Here is a 19999-nt window from a genome sequence, read left to right as displayed (position 1 = left end):
CTGGAAAACGTCCAAAACACCCCCCCCGCCCCACTCCCTGGTCCCTGGCCCCAGCCCCCCGGGTCGCCCCCCTGCACTCCAGGAGGGGACATGGGGACCTGGACCCCAATCGTGTGCCTGGCCCCAGGGTGCCGCTCACCTGCTGCGTGTCATCCAGAGATGGGGGGCACGGGGCCACCCACAGCCCGGGGGGTCCCTCTCCAAGCCCACCCCACTTGCCAGACACACGTGAAACCCACAGCTTTTGTGTTACAAAAATATTCCGTGCTTTATTTACTCTGTGGTAGAAAAATAACATGGCCAGGACCCCAGAGCTTCTCGGACAAGGCGAGGGGAGAGGTGGGGGGGGACACAGAGGGCTCCGCTCCCCCCTAACTGCCCGCACTGCCCCACGGCCCTGGCTGGGTGCCCTCACACCTGCCCCACGCTGCACCGGCTCTGGATGGGGATGGCGAGGCCGGGGGTGAAGGGGCTCCCGCATCCTTTTGGGGGGTTGGGGGCACCAAAGGAGAAGACAAGGTACAGGAGGGGACCCCACCCCAGCTGACCCCCCCCTTCTGCCCCACACCAGAGCCCGTGGGGCCAACGCACCCCCTGGGAATGGAGCCACGGGGTAGAACAAGAAGGCGACACGTACATTCTTAGTGACGACTGTGAAAGCGAACAGGAGGCCGGGTATCCCCCCCGGCCCCCACCCCCAGCAGCCCCTCGGTGGGGAGCGGGGCGGCTCAGCGGCCGGTGTTGCAGAAGCGGAAAGCCGAAGCTGGGCCGCTTAAAAAGGAACATACAGGAAAACCATGCGACAAATCCGCTGCCGTTTATACAAGGGCATAAACACCAAAGAGCCGGACGCCAGCCTGCGTTTCGGGGCAGCACAGAGCAAATCTGCGGGACGGGGCCCACCCGCAACCCCCCCCCGGCACAGAGACACGAACACAGCACAGACCCCACGGTGCCGGGGCCGAGGGTGGGGGGCCGGGCGCCCACCCGTCACGATTGGGCATGGGGGATCCACTGAGTGTCCACGGGGCGCCGCAGCAGCTCCTCCACGTGCCTCGCCACGTCGATGCTGTCATCCAGGTCGAAGTCACCCTCGGGGTCCATCATGGTGTCGGGGCTGCGGGAAGCAGTGGGTGAGGAGGGGGCTCGGCCGCAATGGGACGGGGACAGGTGATGCGGTACCTACTTCTGGGTGTACATGTTGTAATGGGGCTGGGAGCAGACGGCGGGTGAGGGAGCCTGGTCCATGTAGGTGGCCCCTCCGGGGCCAGAATCACCTGATGCGTTGACAAACCTGTGGGGACGGGGAGCTGGTGAGCGCAGGCAGGGGCTGAGATGGGCAGCCCAGGGTGGATCAGAATGGTTTTGGTTGGGGAAGACCCTCGAGGTCATCAAGTCCAACCGCTACCCCAACCCTGGCACTAAACCACGTCCCTAAGAAACCTCATCTCTGCGTCTTTTCAACCCCCCCAGGGATGGGCATCTGGGGAACACACAGCCCAGGGTGTGCAGGGTCTGCATTCAGGGTCAGACTTACTCTGGCACCACTTGCTTGATCTGTGGCTTCACGTATCCATCCACAGCTTTAGCTACAGGAAAGAAAGCAGCGCTAAGGGCCCGAACTGCTGGTACCTGTCAGCCCCGGGGCAGGGGGAGGCTGTGAGCCCCAGCTCCACGCTGGTCAGATGCGGGAAGGACAGGGACACGTGCGGGGTGAAGGGCAGCGCTACCTGGCGTGGACTCACAGAGAACCGGCGTGTAGTACTTGGAAAAGACCTCGTCCTTGGGCCGGTCGGGGAACACGTAGATGAGGTAACTGAGATCCCCGAGGCGGTCAGCAAGGGAGCGGATGGAGAAATCCCTGGTGGTGAAAGGCATCAGGTTCCAGAACATCCTCTCAGCTGGAAGACAAGAGCGAGGAGCGTGGTGATGCTCAGAGCAGCGCCAGCCCCATGGACACAACACATTGAGTGCCGGGCTGGGGCCAAGGGACAGCGGGGTCAGGGGGTGCCAGGCACCCGCACACACTCACAGGAGTCAAACTTCCAGGCGATGGTGATGCCGCCGATCTCCGAGTCGCTGAAGCGCAGGAGGAAGGTTCCGTCGGGCTTGTTGATGAGCAGGTCGTGCGCCTGCTGCTTGTTGACGAAGCCCAAGATGGCCCTAGGCAGAGCAGGGGGGTCAGAGGGGTGGGCAGGGGGCCGGGCAGCGCAGGGCAGGGCAGCTCTTACCCATCGTTCCAGTGCGGCTTCAGATGCTTCTTCAGCACCTCCATCACCCCATCAAACCACTGCCAGAAGGTGTAATTCCTCCCGGGTAGGTTTTCCTGTTGAAATCCCCAGAAAAATGAGCACTGCCAGCTCCAGCCTCAGAGCTGCTGTTAAACGGCACCAGCGCTTGGGGCAGCAGCGGTGACTTGGGGACCCAGACTGTGAGACGGCCACAGCGCTGGGGGAGCACCTGGGAGAACGCAGACCCCCTTTGCAAGCCCCATGGCACCCCGTGTCCCTCCAAGTGAGGAAGATGACACCTCCCGCCCCACTGCAGTTGTATTTGTCTCGTTTTTGTATCACTCTAGCAAGAAATGGCTCCATCCAACTGTCCAGTGCAAGCACTGGTTCTGCGGGAGCAGCAAAACCTCCATCCCAAAGCCCACGGGCACCTTGGGGCTCCACGACCGTCCCGGCACAGATCCCAGTCCGCTCACCCGGTTGAACTGGGACCAGGAGACCGTGGTGCTGCTGTAGTCTTCCAGATGGGAGCTGGTGCTGTTGAAGAGTTTCTGCGCCAGGAACACCAAGTTCTCCTTGGTCAGTCCGCGGCTGCTCTGCACCTCGGCCTTGAACTTCATGTTGAGCGCCTCGCAGAGCTGCGGCCACTGCACCTTGTCGGGGACGGCGAAGGGGACGCGGCCCTGGGTGGACACCGCAGGGTCAGTGCTGAGCTCTGCCCATCGCCTTTCCCCACCTGGAGACCCCGAGTCACACTCCTGCAGCCCCCGGGGCAGATGGGGCTTGTCCCATCGCACTCACGGGCTCGGCAAAGGCGTTGTCCCAGAGCACGGTGGCCGTGGCGTTGTTGTCCTGGCTCCCATGCACAATCACCACCACGGGCAGGGACAGCGTCTGCCGGGAGGAAGAGGAGGGTGGGCTGTGGTGCATGGCAGGAGCGTCACCCATGGGCACCCAGGGCCTCCCCAGCCTGTATGGTCACCCCATGGCTCGGCACCTGTGGCTCACCCAGGCCGGGCAAAGGGGACGTGGCCGGTGGCTTTACCTTCACCTGAAAGACCAGCTCGTTGCCACCAACACTGAACTGCGACTCGAAGAGGATGGTGAACTTCTCCTCTGTCACCGACTCGGCCCCGCGGCGATCCGAGCGCTTGATCCGCTTCAGGGACTGCGGGGACACGAGGGGTGAGCACGGGGGGACAGACGGGGACACCAGGGTGAGCACAGGTGGGATGCAACACAGGTGGGGACACAAGGGCTCAAGACAGGGACATGTAGGGACACAAGGGGTGAGCATGGGGGGACAAACGGGGACACCAGCGTGAGCACAGGTGGGATGCAACACAGGTGGGGACACAAGGGGTGAACACAGGGGGACACGCAGGGACAGGAGGGAGCTGACAGCGCTCACCATGTTGCGGAAGTGGGCGCTGAGCGTCCCCGTGGCCTGGTGATACTCCATCACGCAGCAGTTGTTGAGGATCTCCCCGCTGCTCTCGCTGCCACGAGAAGCCACAGGCTCAGGGACTGGAGCTCATACTTGGGGCAGCCCCCCCTGAGCCCCCAGATCCTGCTCCCGCTGCCTCGGCAGCCCCGTCCCCCCCAGCATTACTTGCGGGTGCTCTCGTTCTTCAGCAGGGCCTTGGCTTGCTGCTCGCTGATGATGGTGGCCTTCACCTGGGGGGGGTTCATGTGCACGTTCAGCTTCCCCCCCACCAGGAGCCGCACGGTGGCTGCGAACTTGGTCTGTGTCTTCAGCACCTGGGGGGGCTGCTTCTCGATGATGAAGGTGCTGAGGGGGCAGGGGGATCAGGGGCTGGCAGATGGAGCAGCCCCAACCCGCCCCCCGCACCAGCCGAGCCGTGCCCCCACCTCTACCTGGTCACCAGGGCGGAGATGATGTCGGTGATGGTGCCGTTCAGCTCCGACAGCATCTCCTCCACGGGACCGGGGATCGGCAGCTGCTGGCACAAGTGCTCAGCCCGCCGGATCTGCTGCCGGTTCTGCCAGATGATCTCCGCCAGCTTCTCGCACCTGGCGTGGGGCACAGGGCTCAGCACCGCGCCGGGGCTCAGCACCCCGTCCCGCCGGTGCCGGCACCCACCAGGTCTGCAGCACGTCCAGGGTGCCCTCAGGGGGGCCCCCGTTCCCCGCCAGCTGCTGCCGACGCTTCCACTGGATCAGCTCGTCGTCCAGGATGGTCGTTTGCTGCTTGCGCAGCAGCTGCAGCGTCTTCTGGTGCTTCTCGGCCAGGTCCTGCGAGGCGGGACAGTGTTACAGGGCATGGGGATGGCATTACAGGTGACGGGGATGGCATAACAGGGCACAGGGACAGCGTGGGGACACTCACCACCCGGTACTGCTGTAGTGTCTGGGCCTCCCGGTGCAGCCAGGCCTCCAGCGACGCCTTTTTCTGCTGCAGCGTCGTCTCCCGCGACATCCGCTCCTGGGGGCCCAGGTGGGAGAGCTGGGAGAACTGGGCTGGGGGACGGGGCACAGCGTTAGTGCTGGCACCACCAGCACCCCAGCCCCTGCACCCCCCTCCCAGGTGCCTCCCCACCCACCTTGGAGGCGCATGTTCTCCTGGTACTGGATGATGAAGTATTCCTGCGTCTGCTGCAGCTTCTTGAGCTCGTTTTCCGAGTCCTGCGTGATGAGCCGCAGCTCCTCGAAGGTCTGGTTGATCTGCAGGTGCTTTTGGGACATGGCGTCCACCAAGGAGCCGGCTGGCGAGGGGCTCTGCAGAGGGCACGGGGAATGCTCAGCACGGCAAGGGGATCCTCATAGGACAGTGTGGGTTGAAGGGATCTTCCCAGCTCCCCCAGTGCCCCCCCTGCCATGACAGGGACATCTTCACCAGCTCAGGGTGCTCAGAGCCCCGTCCAGCCTGGCCTGGGATGTCTCCAGGGATGGTTCAGCCACCACCTCTCTGGGTACCTGGGCCAGGCTCTCCCCACCCTCAATTCCTCCCTCATGTCTTTCCCTCCCCAACCCCCTGGATGCTGCAGGGACCCAGAGCACCCTGCACGTCAGGGCTGCTCCCATCATCGCGGTGCTGGAGCCCCTGAGCATCTTCCCCACCCCGTGGGACCCACTCCCCGGCCCCCCACAGCCCCCACTCACATTATTCGCCTCCCGCACCAGCCGCTGCTCGTGGTAGAGGATGTGCCGGATGCAGCGCACCAGCTCCATGGGGCACCGGTCGTACGTGTTCTGCAGGGGGGAGCACAGCCTGAGCTGGGGCCCGGGACAGGGACACCCCCAGCCCCACAGCCCCCCCATTCACCTGCAGCTGCGTGGCGTAGTGCCCCAGCTTGATCTTCAGCAGGAAGCCGTCTTCTCCAACTTGGTGATCCGCCTTCTTCTGCAGCTCCTGGATCAGCCCCTCCAGCAGCTGCGTCGCCTTCACGTTCTCCTGGGGGTTCTCCAGGTCGATGGAATCCCTGTGCACATGGAGCAAAGTGTCAGGGCAGCCCTGATCCCGCACGGCGTTCCTGGCAGGACATCAGAATCCCAGGGGAATAACCCCAGGCACCAGTACAGGTTGGGGTTGACCTGCTGGGAGGCAAGCTTTGCAGAGAAGGACATGGGAGTCCTGGGTGACAAAAGGGTGACCATGAGCCAGCAATGCGCCCTTGGGGCCAAGGAGGTCAATGGCGCCTGGGGTGTGTCAGGAAGAGTGTGGGGAGCAGGTCAGGGGGGTGAATCCTCCCCCTCTGCTCTGCCCTGGTGAGGCCACATCTGCAGAACTGGGTCCAGTTCTGAGCTCCCCGGTTTAAGAAGGACAAGGAATTACTGCAGAGGGTCCAGGGAGAGACACAAAGATGCTGAGGGGTCTGGAGCATCTTTGTGATGAGGAGACACTGAGAGCTGGGGCTATTGAGTTGGAGAAGAGAAGCTGAGAGGGATCTGATCAATGGATCAACATCTCAGGGTGGGTGTCAGGATGGACCAGACTCTGTTCAGCGGTGCCCAGCGCCAGGGTGAGGGGCAACGGGCACAGACTGAAGCACAGGAGGCTCCATCTGAACACGAGGAGAAACTTCTTTCCTTTGCGGTGCCAGAGCCTGGCCCAGGCTGCCCAGAGCGGGTGTGGAGTCTCCTTCTCTGAGCCATTCAAACCCCCTGGGATCCTGTGGGATCTGCTCTGGGACCCTGCGTGAGCAGGGCTGGGGATCTACGGAGGTTCCTCCAACCCAACCACCCTGTGATTTTGTGGTTCCCCGTGGGGACGGGGACCCCGCTGACCTACCATGCCTGGCTCTCAATCCACTGCGACAGGTAGTGCCGCACCTCGATGGGAAAGTGCTGCCCGTAGAGCGCCTGCATCTGCCGCAGGGCTTCTCCCTGGAGCTGCTGCGCCTGGATCCACACCGCCATGGCTCACACCTGCCGCCCAGACCAGAGAGGGGACCATCAGGGCATCGCTGGGGGGCCCGCTCTCCGCCACCCCCACAAGCCCTTTGCAGGAGCCTCTGGGCTCTCTGGTTCTGCTGGAGCCGCCTCCAGCTGCCGAACAAAAGAGTGTGCAGGGGACCCTGGCTCTGAGTCACCCCCTCTGTTATAGGAAGAGCCCTGGGGGGGGCCAGGGCTGCGGCTCCATGCTGGCTCTGTGCATGGGGATCATTTCCCCTCGCTGCGCCGTGGGCTCGCGGCCATTGCTGGCCGGGGAAATGAGGAAACGGGGCCAGGGGAGGGAGGGCTGTCGAGAAACCCCGGGTGACGCAGAGCGGGGCCCCCTGCGCCTCTGCCCACACCCCAGCCACAAGGGTCCACAGAGCCCCCAGCACCGCAGCCGCCACATTCCCTGTCACCAGCACCACGGAGGGGACGCCAACCGGGGTACGGAGCTTCCCAGAGCAAGTGTTGGTGCAAATCTGGCTCCATGCAGGAGCGCTGCCAGATCCCACCCGCCACGCGGCCCCGGCAGCCCGGCTCACACCAGCGTGACGAAAGGACAGCCGGGGATGGCAGCTATAAAAAGCCACAGTGTCCCCTGCTGCAGTTGGAGCTGCAGCTCAGCGGAGCCTGGAAAAACAACCCGGCGGTCGGGTCTTTTGATGGTGACACGATGGCGAGCGATGAGGGATGGGGCTTGCAGCCCCTCTGGTGCAGCATTAAAGAGCATTTACACACACACCCAAAACACTTGGGGTTTCGTATCGTGGGGAGGTGCCTGGCAGGGGCACAAGGCCTTGGGCTGTGTCCCAAAGCTGGGTGACCAGGACAGGTTCTGGTTACTGCACCGGCCGGTGACAAGGACAGGGAGTTGGAGACCGCACCAGTGGGGCTGCACCCCCCTTTCCCTCCCCAAAGCGCTTTGCTGGGCCTCAGGAACACCCGGTGTCCCCTGGGGCTCCAAAAGCAGCTGCTGCTGTCCCATGGGCAGGGGGACGCGCTGCAGAGGGGACACGGCGGGGGACGGTGACAGCGGGCGCAAGCGAGCGGCCGGAGCAACTGCGCAGCCACGTCCTGCGCAGGAAGAGGAACAATAACCAAGAGTTGGCTAAAAATGAAGTTTTCCCCTATAAAAAGGGAGGAACGTTTCCACATTCACAGAAATGGCCCGAGCTGCAAACGCTGCTGGCAAGAGGGTGGCTGGAGAGGCTGAAAACGCAGGGGAAGGGAAGGCAGGATGGTGAGAGCAGGACGCACGCTGGCGATCAGAAATTGGGGACTCTTGGTACGAAAAAACAGCGAGAACCAAGGAGAGTGGCCCCGGCCACCGCGCCACAAATGGCCAAAGTCCCCAGAGCAGTGGGGACGTCTGCACGGACGCAGAGCAAACAAAGGCCGCCCTGCCTATCGAGAAAATGGTGATCTCTTCCCATCTCGCGGCGAGAAAACACTTCCTATTCCACTCCAGCGTGTTGTTAAGCAACGAGGCTCGGGCTGCTGCTGCGGTGAGCCGGCAGGCACCGCGCGCAGCCGGCGCTGGCCCGGGAGCAGAGCATCGCTGCCACACGAGATGGCACCGTATCAGTGTCCACGAGGGACCGTGGGGTGGCCAAGGGCAGCGTGGCTCAGCCAGCATGTGCCCCAACCGATGGCAGGGCTGTCCCCAAGCCGTGGTGTCCCAGCAGATAAGCACAATCCCAGAAAAATACCCGTGCCAGGCTTGGACGCAACCTCCACAGGCACCAGCAATACAACAGTGGGTGTTTCTCCAAGCGCCTCATTTTTGTCTCGTTTCTCAACCATAGACTGACATCAAACCTCCCCGAGGGCTGCAGGGCACCCTGAGAGCCCTGGAAAAGTCACCAGTGTCACCTGCCACGAGCAAACGAAACTGTGAGACCCAGCAACACTGGGGCATCATCTCTGCTTCGCCAAGAGCTACAGCACCGCAGTCCCACCATGGTGGGAAGGGACCGTCCCAGCCCACCCAGGGACATCGTCACCAGCTCAGGTTGCTCAGAGCCCCGTCCAGCCTGGCCTGGGATGTCTCCAGGGATGGTTCAGCCACCACCTCTCTGGGAACCTGAGCCAGGCTCTCACCACCACTCGCCGTGGCTCCCGCACCTCGGCAGGGACCGGCAGCGCTGCCGCAGCATCGCACATCACCACGGGCCAGCCGTGCCGCAGCCACCGGCCACACGCACACTCAAACAACTGCAAAAGACAGATAATTGCAGTGGTTTAAGCTACTTTGCATTTACTTGCTGGCAGCAATCTATAACCCACCCATTACCGCAGCTCGGTTAACCAGCAGCACTCAACAAGCCACAGCAACGTGCTCACCGGCGACTCGACGCCTGCGAAGCCGTGCAGACGGCAGCGTACTGGAGGTAGGAGCAGCACCACAGAGAGGGACCCCAGCCCTGCAGGGAAGGATGACACCAGCGGGTGTCACTTCTGCATCTGCCAGCCCCATTCCCCACTTCCGATGGGTAGGCACCACCAAACCAGCTGCAAAATGGGCGAAACTCACCCAAAAGGGCTGCCCAGAGGACCAGAGGCAGCAGCAGAGGAGAGGCTGGCAGCACCACTGGGACCAGAGGGGACCTGATGTGACCACACCAGGGACCGGCACAGCCACAGCAGCAGCCCTGGGGACACCGTGGCACCTCCCGGCTGTGGTCACGAGCTGCAGGAAAGCCCAAGCGAGCCAGAGCGCGTCTGCGGGCAGACAGGAGGAGGGAAATGCCTCACGGGGCGAGGCCGCCGCCGGCGCCTTCCCGTGTGCCATGGGCACGGCAACACCCAAACATGGGCACAGCACCCGCCCAGGGGCTGGCACGTGCCGCGCTGTGGGATGGATGCTCGCAGGATGCTCGCAGGATGCTCGCTGCACGCAGCCGCGGGATGATGCTCATAGGATGCTCGCTGCACGCAGCTGCGGGACGCTCACGGCGCGCAGCCACCTTGGGGACCCCGCAGTGGGTACGACACCCCTGCTTTGGCGCTGGCACTGATTGCAGCCCCCTGGCCTTGCAGGGGTCAAGCAAAGCCCTGGGGGGACCACAGCAAAGGGCTCTGGTTGTAACCCCTCAAATCGCACACACCAGCAGTGGATCCCGCGCTGCCCTTTGCCTGGGGGTCTCCAGAGCGGTGTCCCCCCCGGGTAGGAGCACGGTGCTCCCCCCATCCTGGGCTCCAGAGGGCAGCTGCCCTGCGCCCGCTGCGGCTGCCACCTCTGCCGCAGTAAACACGGGGACACGTGGTTTCTCGGCACCTCCGGGAGCCCGTGATCGCTTCCAGGTCAGAGCCGGCCTCGCTCACGGCCTCGCGGCCGGACCCTGCTCGCCCATAGCCGGTGCTGCCGGGGGGCTCTGCTCCTGCCCCCGCAGCCCCGCGGGGGGACGCGGTGTCCCCAGGAAGGACAGTCCCTCCAGGGCAGGATCCACGTCCCGTGCTGGAAGCCGATAGCTGCTCAGCACACCAAAAAGCTCCAGTTCCCCGACACAGACGCTCACCCCCCTGCCCACAATAACTCACCCCCTGGCCCGCACCAGCTCACCCAAAGGACCTGTTGGAGCCCCTGGGCAGCCCAGTGGCCCCAATTAGCCGGGGCTCCCCCAACTTGGCCCCCTTGCACATGGTCCTGCGTGCTGCAGGCAGCAAATGCTGCCATGCCCCATGTCCCACCCCACGGTTGGGGGGCACCGAGGGCTCTGCACGCACCCCCCAAGCCCTGAAACCCCGGGGCCGTCCCAGCTGGGGCTCCCCGTGCTTGGCGGGGCCGGCAGAGCTCGGCACGGTGCCCGGCTCCTCCGGCACCCGCAGCCCCAGCTCAGTGCTGGGTGCCCCGTCCCGCAGCCGCACTCACCCGGGCTCAGGCACCGCTCTGCCCCACCGTCCCCTCCGGCGTCCCGGCCCCGGGGCCGCGGCTCCAGGCGGGTTCTGCCGGCACAGCCGGGGTCCCGGGGCGGCCGTTTTGCAGGCTCCGCGCTACAGGAAGGAGCGGAGAGCAGCTATTTCCTTCCAAAATGTCAGCTGCCTGCGCAGGGCAGCCAGCCCCAGGCTGCTGGCAGCTTCCTCTGCCGCTGCTGCCTGCGTGGTGCCCGCCATGGGGGGGCTGGCACCCCCGCCACGCTCCCCACCGGTGCCAGCCACAGCCCCTGCCCACTGTGGGTTGGTGGGGCTGAGCCCCCCAAGTCCCCACGGATGGCCGGCAGCCAGGGATGGGACCCCAGGGACCAATGCAGGAGCATTGGTGCAGATGTGACGGACTCACTTGCACCCCAATCCCGCTAACACCCCACTGCGGCACAACCTGTGCCCGGAACACCCGGGTGCCATTGAGCAGCCCCCAGACCCCCCATCCCTGCTCGGAGCTGGTGGGTGCTGGGGTGCGGTGGAGCCAGCACAGGGGGCTGTGGTGCTGGGAACTGGGGGGTCTTGCCCATTTTACCCCTGCCTGTGGTTTCCGGCATGGCCAGCTCTGGAAACACAACGTGCCCCCCAAGGGCAGAGGGGATGGGTCCCATAGCAGAGCTGGGTGTCCTGGCAACTTTGGGAGCCAAAAATGGGGAACTCGCGCTGTTACAGGAACAAGGAAACCCCACGCATGGATGATGCTGCCCGGGGAGAAACCGGACCCCCACGCAGGTGGGGACACCCCAGCCAGGGATGGGTGCTGCCCCCCAAATGCCTGGGGTGTCTCAGGGCTGGGGGTGCCTGCAGCTCAGCTCACACCACGGGGCTGTGGCTGTACCTGCCCATTGACATTTGCTGCCCTGGGGAAGAGTTTTTCTCCCCTATTCAGGTTTTCCCTTCCAACCACAGCCGCCCAGAAACCTGCGTCAAAGAAAAACCACCAAAATACCCAATGAAATCCCAGCAAAATCCCTTAAATCCAGGGGCTGGGACCTAGAGAGAAAAAACACACCAGTGCACCCAGAGCCACCCTGGGGCAGCTGTGACCAGACACCGGCACTGCCCCATATCCTGAGAACCTCATGTCCGTCTGTCCAGCCCTCCAGGGATGGTGACTCCAGCACTGCCCTGGGCAGCCTGTTCCAATGCCCCACAGCCCTTTGGGGAAGAAATTGCTCCCCACATCCAACCTCAACCTCCCCTGGTGCAACTTGAGGCCGTTTCCTCTGCTCCTGGCACTTGTTCCTGGGGAGAGCAGACCAGCACCCTCCCTGTTCTCCAGGCTGAACCCGCAGGTCCCTCAGCTGCTTCCATCACACTTGTGCTCCAGCCCTTTCCCCAGCTTTGTATCCCTGCCACAAACCCACAGGCAGGATTAGGGAGGTCTGGGCAGAGCTTTTTGGCTCCCCAGGGCCAAGCAGCTGAATTACGCAGCTTCAGGGATGGTGCATAGGGAGCTGCCGGCTCCCATGTCTTGGGGTCCAGCGGGGGTATCTGGGGTAGATCCAGAGCCACTGCCCACCTGCAGCATCCCAGCTCCGGGCAAGAATCAGCCCAGCGGCCTCGTGGCCACGGCCAGCACAGCCCTGGGCTCGCTGCTAATCCCTGCTCAGCCCAGCACCAGCCCAGCAGGGATGGGCTGGTCAGAAGGGACCCTGAGGATTAAGCTCATTTCAACATCGAATTAGTCCCGATTGGGGTCTGGAAGACACAATTTCATTTTATCTGCCACGCTCCAGTGAGCGCACACAATGGCACTAATCCTGTCCTCGGCCAGGCTGGATTTGCAGAGCAAGACCCAGGTGGGCTGGGGGGGACACGGGGAGCGCAGGCACTGGCTGCACCGCTCCGGACGCATCCATCCCCGTCCGGCCACATCCATCCATCGCCCTGTGCAACCACCCTGCGTGGGGACGAGTCACCGACCACGCTGCGAGACAGCACGGGGTACGCGCAGGACCCGCTGCGCACACCCTCACCTTTGGGAGCAAAAACCAGAGACTGCAAGCACCCAGCTGTGCACAAGGATGCTCAGGCATCGGGAACACTTGGCAGAATGGGAATAAACAACCAAAACACCAGTGGTTTCTGCAATTAAATCCTCATTTGGAGCAGGCAAACGTCACAGCCAAACCTGCGCAGGGGTTAAACGCAGCGTTATACCCAGTGCACACCAATGTGTCCAGCTTTCCGGGCCCTTGCTCTGCAGAGCGGAGCCCCAGCTGCACCACCAGCACCTCACCGAATGGTTTCCAAGAGGCTCAGGTGATAACGGGGTTACAAACTGGGCCAGCGCAGCTGTGCCACCCGGTGCCAGGGCCGCGTGTCCACCCCACCAAATAGGACAGAGATCATTTCACAGAATCATAGAATGGAAGAGACCCTCGGGATCACTGAGTCCAACCATAACCTAACCTAACACTAAACCACGTCCCTAAGAACCCCATCTAAGCGCCTTTTAAACCCCTCCATGGATGGCATCTCCACCACTGCCCTGAGCAGCCTGTTCCGATACCTGACGAATTTTTTCCTAATATCCAATCTAAACCTCCCCTGGCGCAACTTGAGGCCATTTCCTCTTGGCCTATCACTTGCTACTTATTTTACAGCCACTCTAGCGAGAAGCTTGGATTTGCCACAAGTGAGAGCGGCCTCTTGCTCTGCTAAAAGCTTTGCAGACAACCATGGAGCGAGAGGGACTGAAAGGCACACAGCGGGCGCTCAGCACTCAGCCGGGACTGCGCCGACGCCGCGCCGGCTCTTCGAGCTCTGCCCCAGCGCTAAGCTTTTCCCAATTCCCTCCTGGCAGAGCTGGGCTATAAACCAGCATCTGCATCTCATAACAACAGGAAGACGTGAAGTTGCAGCGAAAAATGGAGATTGCAAAACTCACCAGCGGCTGAACAGGGAGCGCGTGGTGACCGTGTTACGGTTTGGTTAACGCCAGCGCGGCCGGCCGAGCCTGGTGAGACGCAGCGCGGCAGCACATCGCTCCCCGCGCGGCGGAAAGCGGGAGCCGGTACCGGGCAAAACGCTGGGTAGGAACCACACAGCCAGCGCTCCCAGCCCCTCCGGTGCAGCTCGACGGGTGGATTCTGCTTTATCAGCAAGTCGAGCTCAGCCCTATCGGCCAGGAAGCCGCGTTCGCATGTTTGCCTCCCCCTCGGCACTTCCCAACGCGGCGGGAGAAGCGGCTCACGGCAGCCTACCTTTTATCAGCCAGCAGATGTTGCTAGAACTGTTGCTGCATGTAAAATTCAGGCATGCCCGGCGCCGCTTGGATCCCTGCGCCAGCCACGCGGTGCCAGGGTAAACACGCCCCCCCCCTCCGCTTTCCTCCCGGGATCAAAACACTTGGGGGTTGCAAAATAGACACCCCATGAAAGGAAAGGCATGCCACAGGAACACTACAGCTGTCGAGGCGACTTCTCCCAGAGCGCGCCAGAGCCCCAGAGCCGGCACAGCCCTCCAGGCCGGAGCTGCCTGAGCGGCCACAGAGCCAAGTCCTGACCCATCCCGGTACGGCAGGGACCGGGGAGTCCCTGCCACCATCCCCCAGCACCGGCACCACCGCGGGGCATTCAGCCCCGTAGCACAGATGCTGCTCCAAGTGCAGCGCCCACCGGGCAGAGGCTCCGTGCTCCCCAGGGGATGCTGATGGGAGGGAGGTCCTGCTCGACCCACACCCCATCGCGCCATGCTCCAGCTTCCACTGGCTCCCCAGGGCTGCTGCGAAGCCCATCAAGCACAGCCCGCTTTACAGTAATTCCTTGCAAACCAGAAAGTCATTTCCCAGCTGATGGGGCCGCTTTACTGTACGCGGCACAGCACAGTCACCGCTCGCCGCCCCGCCGCCCACGCCGTGGAGGAGTACAGGGAGCAAGGGATTTTTCGCAAGCAGAGTATCTGGGTTTTGCTATCAATCGAGAGAGAGCTGGGAAACCCCACGGTGAAGATCTCGCAGCCGCTCTGGAGTCAACACTTCCCCTGCAGCAAAAGAGGAAGGTCCCCCCAGAAGCTCCATGCAACCCCATGCTGAGCATCCCTGGCTGCAGCTCCCCGTCCCCAATGCCGGTTCCAGCATCCCTTGTCCTGCCCTGAAGCGTCAGCCTTGGGACAAGGCAGGTGCACCCAAGGTGGCTCTAGTGACAACACCGAGGGGCAAACACCCCTCAAGGGAGGACACTGAAAGTGACACGAAACACAGCGTAGGTGACAGCTGCCCGTCACGCCCCGCTCCCAGCCCGGCTCTCCCGTGTCCTCGGGCACGGGTTCTTGGCACCTCGCAACCTGCACCACAGCTCCTCCTCCATGTGGCTGCACACTCGGCACGGCCCTCCCCGGCCCTGGGGACAAGCCACGCTCTCAGGGACGGTTATAAAACCCAAGGAGATGGTCTCCATCCTCACATCCAGCGCCACGGGGACCTGGGAGCCACGGCAGGTCAGGCTGCGATCCCGACAGCTTTGGGAACACCAGGACTCGCTGCAGCCACCCGCAGGCAGGTGACCCCGTCACCCCCAACGCCTCCGCCTCACCCAGAGCCACGTGGATGGGGCAGAGCCAGGCTCAGCGCCGAGCCCCAAGCAAACCTCCCTGCGGTGCGGGATCGCTGTGCTGCTGCAAACACGTTGAAGCACGACGGCAAACCTTGGATTGAAATTGCCACTGAGAGAGCACCGCAATGGCAGCCAGCCCTCCCGCACCAGCACGGGGCCACGCTCCCCAGGATGGGCGCAGAGTCTTCCTCATGGAGACGGGACACGGGGGGACAGGAGCAAAGCTCCTGCGGCGCAGGGCTGGGTCTCTGATGGTGGACGGGCTCTCCAGACCACCCCATGGCACACATGCCAAATGCCTCCATGGACACCAGCTGCCTGGGCTCATGCAGCTTCAGATGCAGCCACAAGTGCCACTGGGGACATGGGGCTGGTCACTGGTAGCTGGCAAGGTGAATCAGCCCGGGGTCAGGATCGTCCTGCTGCAGCAAGGCGACCCACGATGCAGGGACTTCATGCACTGCATCCCTGCCAGGGGCGAGCGACACAGCCCTGCACCGCGCTGCGGTCCTGCCACAGCAGCGCCAAACCCCGCACCCCAACGACCACGAACAAACCGCTTGTTGTCACTGCCTGTCCCCTGCCCTCCGCCACGGGGTTCCCCTGAGCGTGGCGGGGCACACGGGCTCTTGCCAAGCCTCCCCGCAAATCCACGTGAGCCAACGGCCCCAGCTCCGCACTGTCATCTGAGGTGCTACCGTTGTCAGCAGTTCAGGCAGAGTCTGGGAGCACCTTGGTGGTACCAGCGCCTGCACCCCAGTGCCAACACGAGCTGGGTGCTGGACACCCGGAGCCATTGGGTATTTTGGCGAGGTGCTGCCAGGACCCCGGTCTGGCACAAACCCGGCGGCCGCTGGGCGCAGAGCCCTGACAGCTCCCGTATCCCGCCGGACAGGTGGCCGCTGTCCCCTGGGCTCGCAGTCACCCAGCCGCGCACCCCGGCCGGCGCGCAAGCTGGGTGAAAGGCCACCGGGGCTGCGGTCCCCACGCTGTCACCGCTCCCGCCTCGCACGGGGCGACATTTTCCATCTGCCTTCCACTGCTTGGCAGCACAGAGCTGTGTGTCCCGCTGCTGGGGAGCGGGACCCCCGTTCTCCCCGGTCGGGCGCGCTGCCCGCGGCGAGACCCCCGCCTGCCCGGGATCGGCACTCAAGGCCGGTTCCCCCCCGCACCGGGTCGCGCAGCGCCCGTTTTCGGCGCCCCCCGCGGCCGCCGCTCAGGCTGGGCCCGGCCCGGGCGCCGGCGGGAACCGGCCCCGCTTTACCGAGCGACGAGCGCCCCCGCCTCGGCCCGCGCCGCGCAAAGTCCGCCCCCCCCCGGGAGCGCCGCGCCGGGGGCGGCCCCGCCGGCTGCCGGCGCCCCTGCCCGGCCCTGCCCGCACCTGCGCGGCCCCTTTGCGCGCAGCGAGGCCGCGGGCCCGGCCGGTCCCCCTGCAGCGCCCCGCGCCCGGCCCCGCCGCCCAGCTGCGCCCGCCCGGGAGTTACGAAACACCCAAAATATTTACCGACGGGCGGGAGGAGAGGCGCGCCCCAGCCGCCCCCGCCGCAGGTGCCCCCGGCCCCGCCGCCCCCTGCCCGGATGCGGTCGCGGAAAGCGAAAGCGGCCCCGGTCCGGTCCCGGCGGCGATGGCGGCCACACGCCCGCCCCCACCTGCGGCCGCGGCGGCGGCTGCGGCTCCGCTGCTCCGGCGGCTCTCGGCGCTCGGCTCCGCCGCCGCTCTGCCCCCTCCGGCCGCCGCCGCCACCGCCCGGCCCGCGCGGCACCGCCCCCCCGCGGCACCGCCCCCCGCCCGCCCCCGCCGCCACCGGCACCGGGCACTGAGCACCGGGCACTGGGCACGGGCAGAGCCCCGGGCAGTTGGGAGGTTCAGCACCGGCTACAGCGCGGCACAAACTCACACCGGAGCTTGGCAGCGGGGAAGCCCAAACCAGCACCGGGAGTTGGTGCTGGGCACGGGGGTGATCAAACCGGTACCGGGCATTGGCAGCGGGAGGAGCCCGCACCGGCGACGGGCCCTTGTCCCTGAGGAATCTCATTCAGCACTGGGGGGAGGCCACAGCACCATCGGGCAGGGGCACGCATTAGTTCCCCGGTGCCAGGCACAGGCAGGAGCTGGCACCAGGATCTCCATCTGCATCTCTGCCTCCCCTGTATCCTCTCCAGTCCCTGCATCTCCAGCCATTTCCCCCTTGCCACCATCCCTGCCCACGGGATGGGCTGCTCTCCTGCAGCCCCTCAGCTGCCCACCCACCCACCCCGCTGGGTGCCGGCAGCCCCTCGCGGTGCTACGGCCAAATGCGAGTGCTGCCCGCTGCACTTAGTGGTATTTCCTAATGGTTTCTTCGTGCTGCATTGCCTGCAGGCCCCGGCTGCCTCCCACTCGCCCCGAACCTCTCGTGGCAAAGGCTGCGCCAGCTCCTGCGCTCAGAGAGAACGGGTTTCCCGTGGGAGCCGTGCGGGCACTGCCCGGGTTTGCACGTGAGTCCGAGGGAAAGAAATCCCATTCTGTGAAGCCTGGGATGAGTAACGCCGCCATCCTGGCTCCCTCCAGCTCCGCAGGCTTCCTCCCTTCTGGTCATGGGTATACGGAGGGCACTTGGTGTGAGAAATGGTTTAATCAGCTCTGACCAAGCACTTGTGCCAGACCTGGACTCCCCACGTGCCCTCGGCTCCCATGTTTGGGTGCAGATGCCCTCTCCCATTGCATCCGGGCTGACACCGTGAGGCCACGTTGCACGACTGGGATCCACATCGTATCCAGGTCCCCACTGCTGCCACAGCCTCGTACACCAGCGGGGAGAGGATGCTGGGGGCGAAGGCAGCGAAATGGGTACCAGTGCATCTCCATCTCCTGAGCTGCAAGGAGACCTGAGGTTCTATCTGCTCCTCTGGCATCCCCCAGACAGGGAATGGTGGCAGCAGCCATCAGAAAACCAGTTTGAGGAGCTTTTGCGCCAAATAGGGTGATGGGGCACCCCAGGGCAATGGGGCACCCCAGGGTGCTGGGTCACCCCGGGCGATGGGGCAGCCCAGGCAGTGGGTGGCTGCAAGGGGAGGTGGCTGGGCAGGAAGCAATACTGGGTGTGCTCGTTTCTGCTCGAGCGCTCTCGCCAGCCGCATGGGATCTCCTGGGCTTTCGCTTTCATTACCAGTTAATCTTCTTGCGGCCTGAAAAAAACTCGGGAGGGAAACTCGTCAGACACAAAGTGCCGTCCCCCTCCGGCCTGGGAGAAGTGTGAGTGACCCCTGCCCAGGGCTGGCAGGGACCCAGCGCTGGCCCTGGGAAGCTGGGAGAGAAACATGGAATGGAATCATAGAATTCAACCATATCATAGAACAGAATCAGTAGAATCATACATAGAATCACATAGAGACGGGCTTGGGTCTCCTCGCTGGGGCAGGATTGTTCTCAAGACAGTCAATGCACCTGCAATTGCGAATCGCTTGGCAATTGTGTAAGAGTGCATCCCAAGTTCTCACCTCTTCATTTTTTTTACCTGTTGTCTATATTTTGCCTATTACCTATTTAATACAATACCTATTGTACTAAAGTCCTCCTCTTTCCTCCGGGAGCATGCAGGCGTGGGAGCTGGTTGGCAGGGACGCAGAGCCCGGGGGCACCGCGAGCCCTGGAAGCCACCGTAGGAACACATCAGGACACCCAGGGACCCTTGTCCACCTGGCAAAGCCGCAGCCTGCCCGTGTCACCACGGCTTGCGGGGCTCTGCTGCACGAATGCCACCCCCAAACAGCCCCCGTCCACCTCCAGCTCCTCACGGCCCAGCCCAGCTCCACGTGTCCAAGAGGTAAATACCTGCAGGCCAAGCAGGCGCCACCCCAGCACCTGCTCCCGTGCAAATGCTGGCCACAAACCGCTGCTTTTTGGCTCGCCTCCACCCCTCCAGCACTCGCTACGTGCCCGGAGCAGCCCGGGATGAACAGGACAGCCCAGGGCTCCAGCTCCAGCAGCTCCCACCAAATGTTTTGTCGCCTGTGCATGATGCTCGGGACGCATCTCGTGCGCGCAGGGCTGCCATCGCTGTGAGCCGCGGCCAGCGGAGCCCTGGCTGCCGTTCCTAGTGCTCCATGGCACGCCAGACCTCATGGGGACGTGAGGCGGGACCCCAGTGAGACGGGGACGGGTGCCCAGCGTGGGGCCAGCATCTCCCACACCATCTTTTCCCACTAAGACGAAGGAAAGGAATGGGGAAGTCGGTGAAAGGACTGCACGCCTGCCCTCCCTGCCCCGTCGGGGACGCGCATGCTCCCTCGAGTTGCATCACGCGGACAAGCGGCTTTCACAACTCCTGGCCCACAGAACCCATCGGCGGAGCCACCCGGGCACCGGCTGCCCCAGCCGACCAAATCAAGGTCACACGCAGGGACCGAGGCTGCCGGACCCCTGGCTGCACCCAACGGGTCCCGGGGCCGCAGACCCCGTGACACAGACCCGCACGGCCACATGCGCTCAGGAAGGCTGGAATATGCACACAAAACATCCTCTGTTCCCTCTCCCCTCCAGCTTCTCCCTCCCCTTTTTGGTAGGAGGGGGATAAACAAAAAGGGGGAAGAAATCAGTGATGAAGGTGGTGAGTGCTCCACGCCAGGAGGGTGAACGGAATGAAATCAAATCAGTTTCATTTCAAATGGATCCCAAGGAAAACTCGGAGCTGGCTGGTGAGGGTGTTACCCAAGGGAGATTTTCCCTTTTTGGAGGGAGGAAGGGAACAGGGGAATGGTGGCTGCAGCGGTAGGCAATGGAGAGAGAGCTCTGGCACCACCCTGATGGCAGCTGCACTGGGGACACTCCTGGGGACACTCTTGGGGACAAGGGTGCCATGCCATACCCCCCCCCAGCAACAGGCAGCCCCACGACCTGTCCTGGCAGGA

General features: G+C 63.9%; 1 protein-coding gene across 5 annotated transcripts; it reads right to left on the bottom strand.

The window, feature by feature from the left end:
- Positions 1-242: 242 nt before the first annotated feature.
- LOC136112033 (signal transducer and activator of transcription 5B) lies at positions 243-16881 on the bottom strand. 5 transcript variants are annotated; one of them, XM_065856518.2, is made up of 19 exons: positions 16760-16881; positions 6484-6620; positions 5518-5674; positions 5355-5444; positions 4796-4970; positions 4582-4712; positions 4336-4487; positions 4110-4265; positions 3844-4023; positions 3643-3730; positions 3277-3399; positions 3033-3125; positions 2708-2914; positions 2232-2326; positions 2033-2163; positions 1731-1901; positions 1538-1589; positions 1187-1294; positions 243-1117 (listed from the first exon to the last, which is right to left on the bottom strand). In XM_065856518.2, the coding sequence occupies exons 2-19, from the start codon at positions 6609-6611 to the stop codon at positions 991-993; spliced, it is 2364 nt and encodes a 787-aa protein (XP_065712590.1). In that variant the 5' UTR covers positions 6612-6620; positions 16760-16881; the 3' UTR covers positions 243-990. The 5 variants fall into 5 exon arrangements, with proteins under 5 accessions (XP_065712590.1, XP_065712594.1, XP_065712593.1 ...); XM_065856522.2 differs by having other exon boundaries at positions 1746-1901; XM_065856521.2 differs by lacking the exon at positions 16760-16881 and adding an exon at positions 16614-16695.
- Positions 16882-19999: the final 3118 nt, after the last annotated feature.

The sequence above is a fragment of the Patagioenas fasciata genome, chromosome 22 (genome assembly GCF_037038585.1).
Source record: "Patagioenas fasciata isolate bPatFas1 chromosome 22, bPatFas1.hap1, whole genome shotgun sequence".
Taxonomy (NCBI): domain Eukaryota; kingdom Metazoa; phylum Chordata; class Aves; order Columbiformes; family Columbidae; genus Patagioenas; species Patagioenas fasciata.
Note: the sequence above shows the minus strand (reverse complement) of the source record. Positions and strands in the feature narration are given on the sequence as shown.

Excerpts from the sequence above, each read along its gene's own strand:
- LOC136112033 (XM_065856518.2), bottom strand. The coding sequence starts at position 6,611 with ATGGCGGTGTGGATCCAGGCGCAGCAGCTCCAGGGAGAAGCCCTGCGG. Across the intron at positions 4,713-4,795 it reads GGAGAACATGCGCCTCCAAG|CCCAGTTCTCCCAGCTCTCC; the intron begins GTGGGTGGGGAG and ends CCCGTCCCCCAG. Across the intron at positions 4,488-4,581 it reads CACTACAGCAGTACCGGGTG|GACCTGGCCGAGAAGCACCA; the intron begins GTGAGTGTCCCC and ends CCCGCCTCGCAG.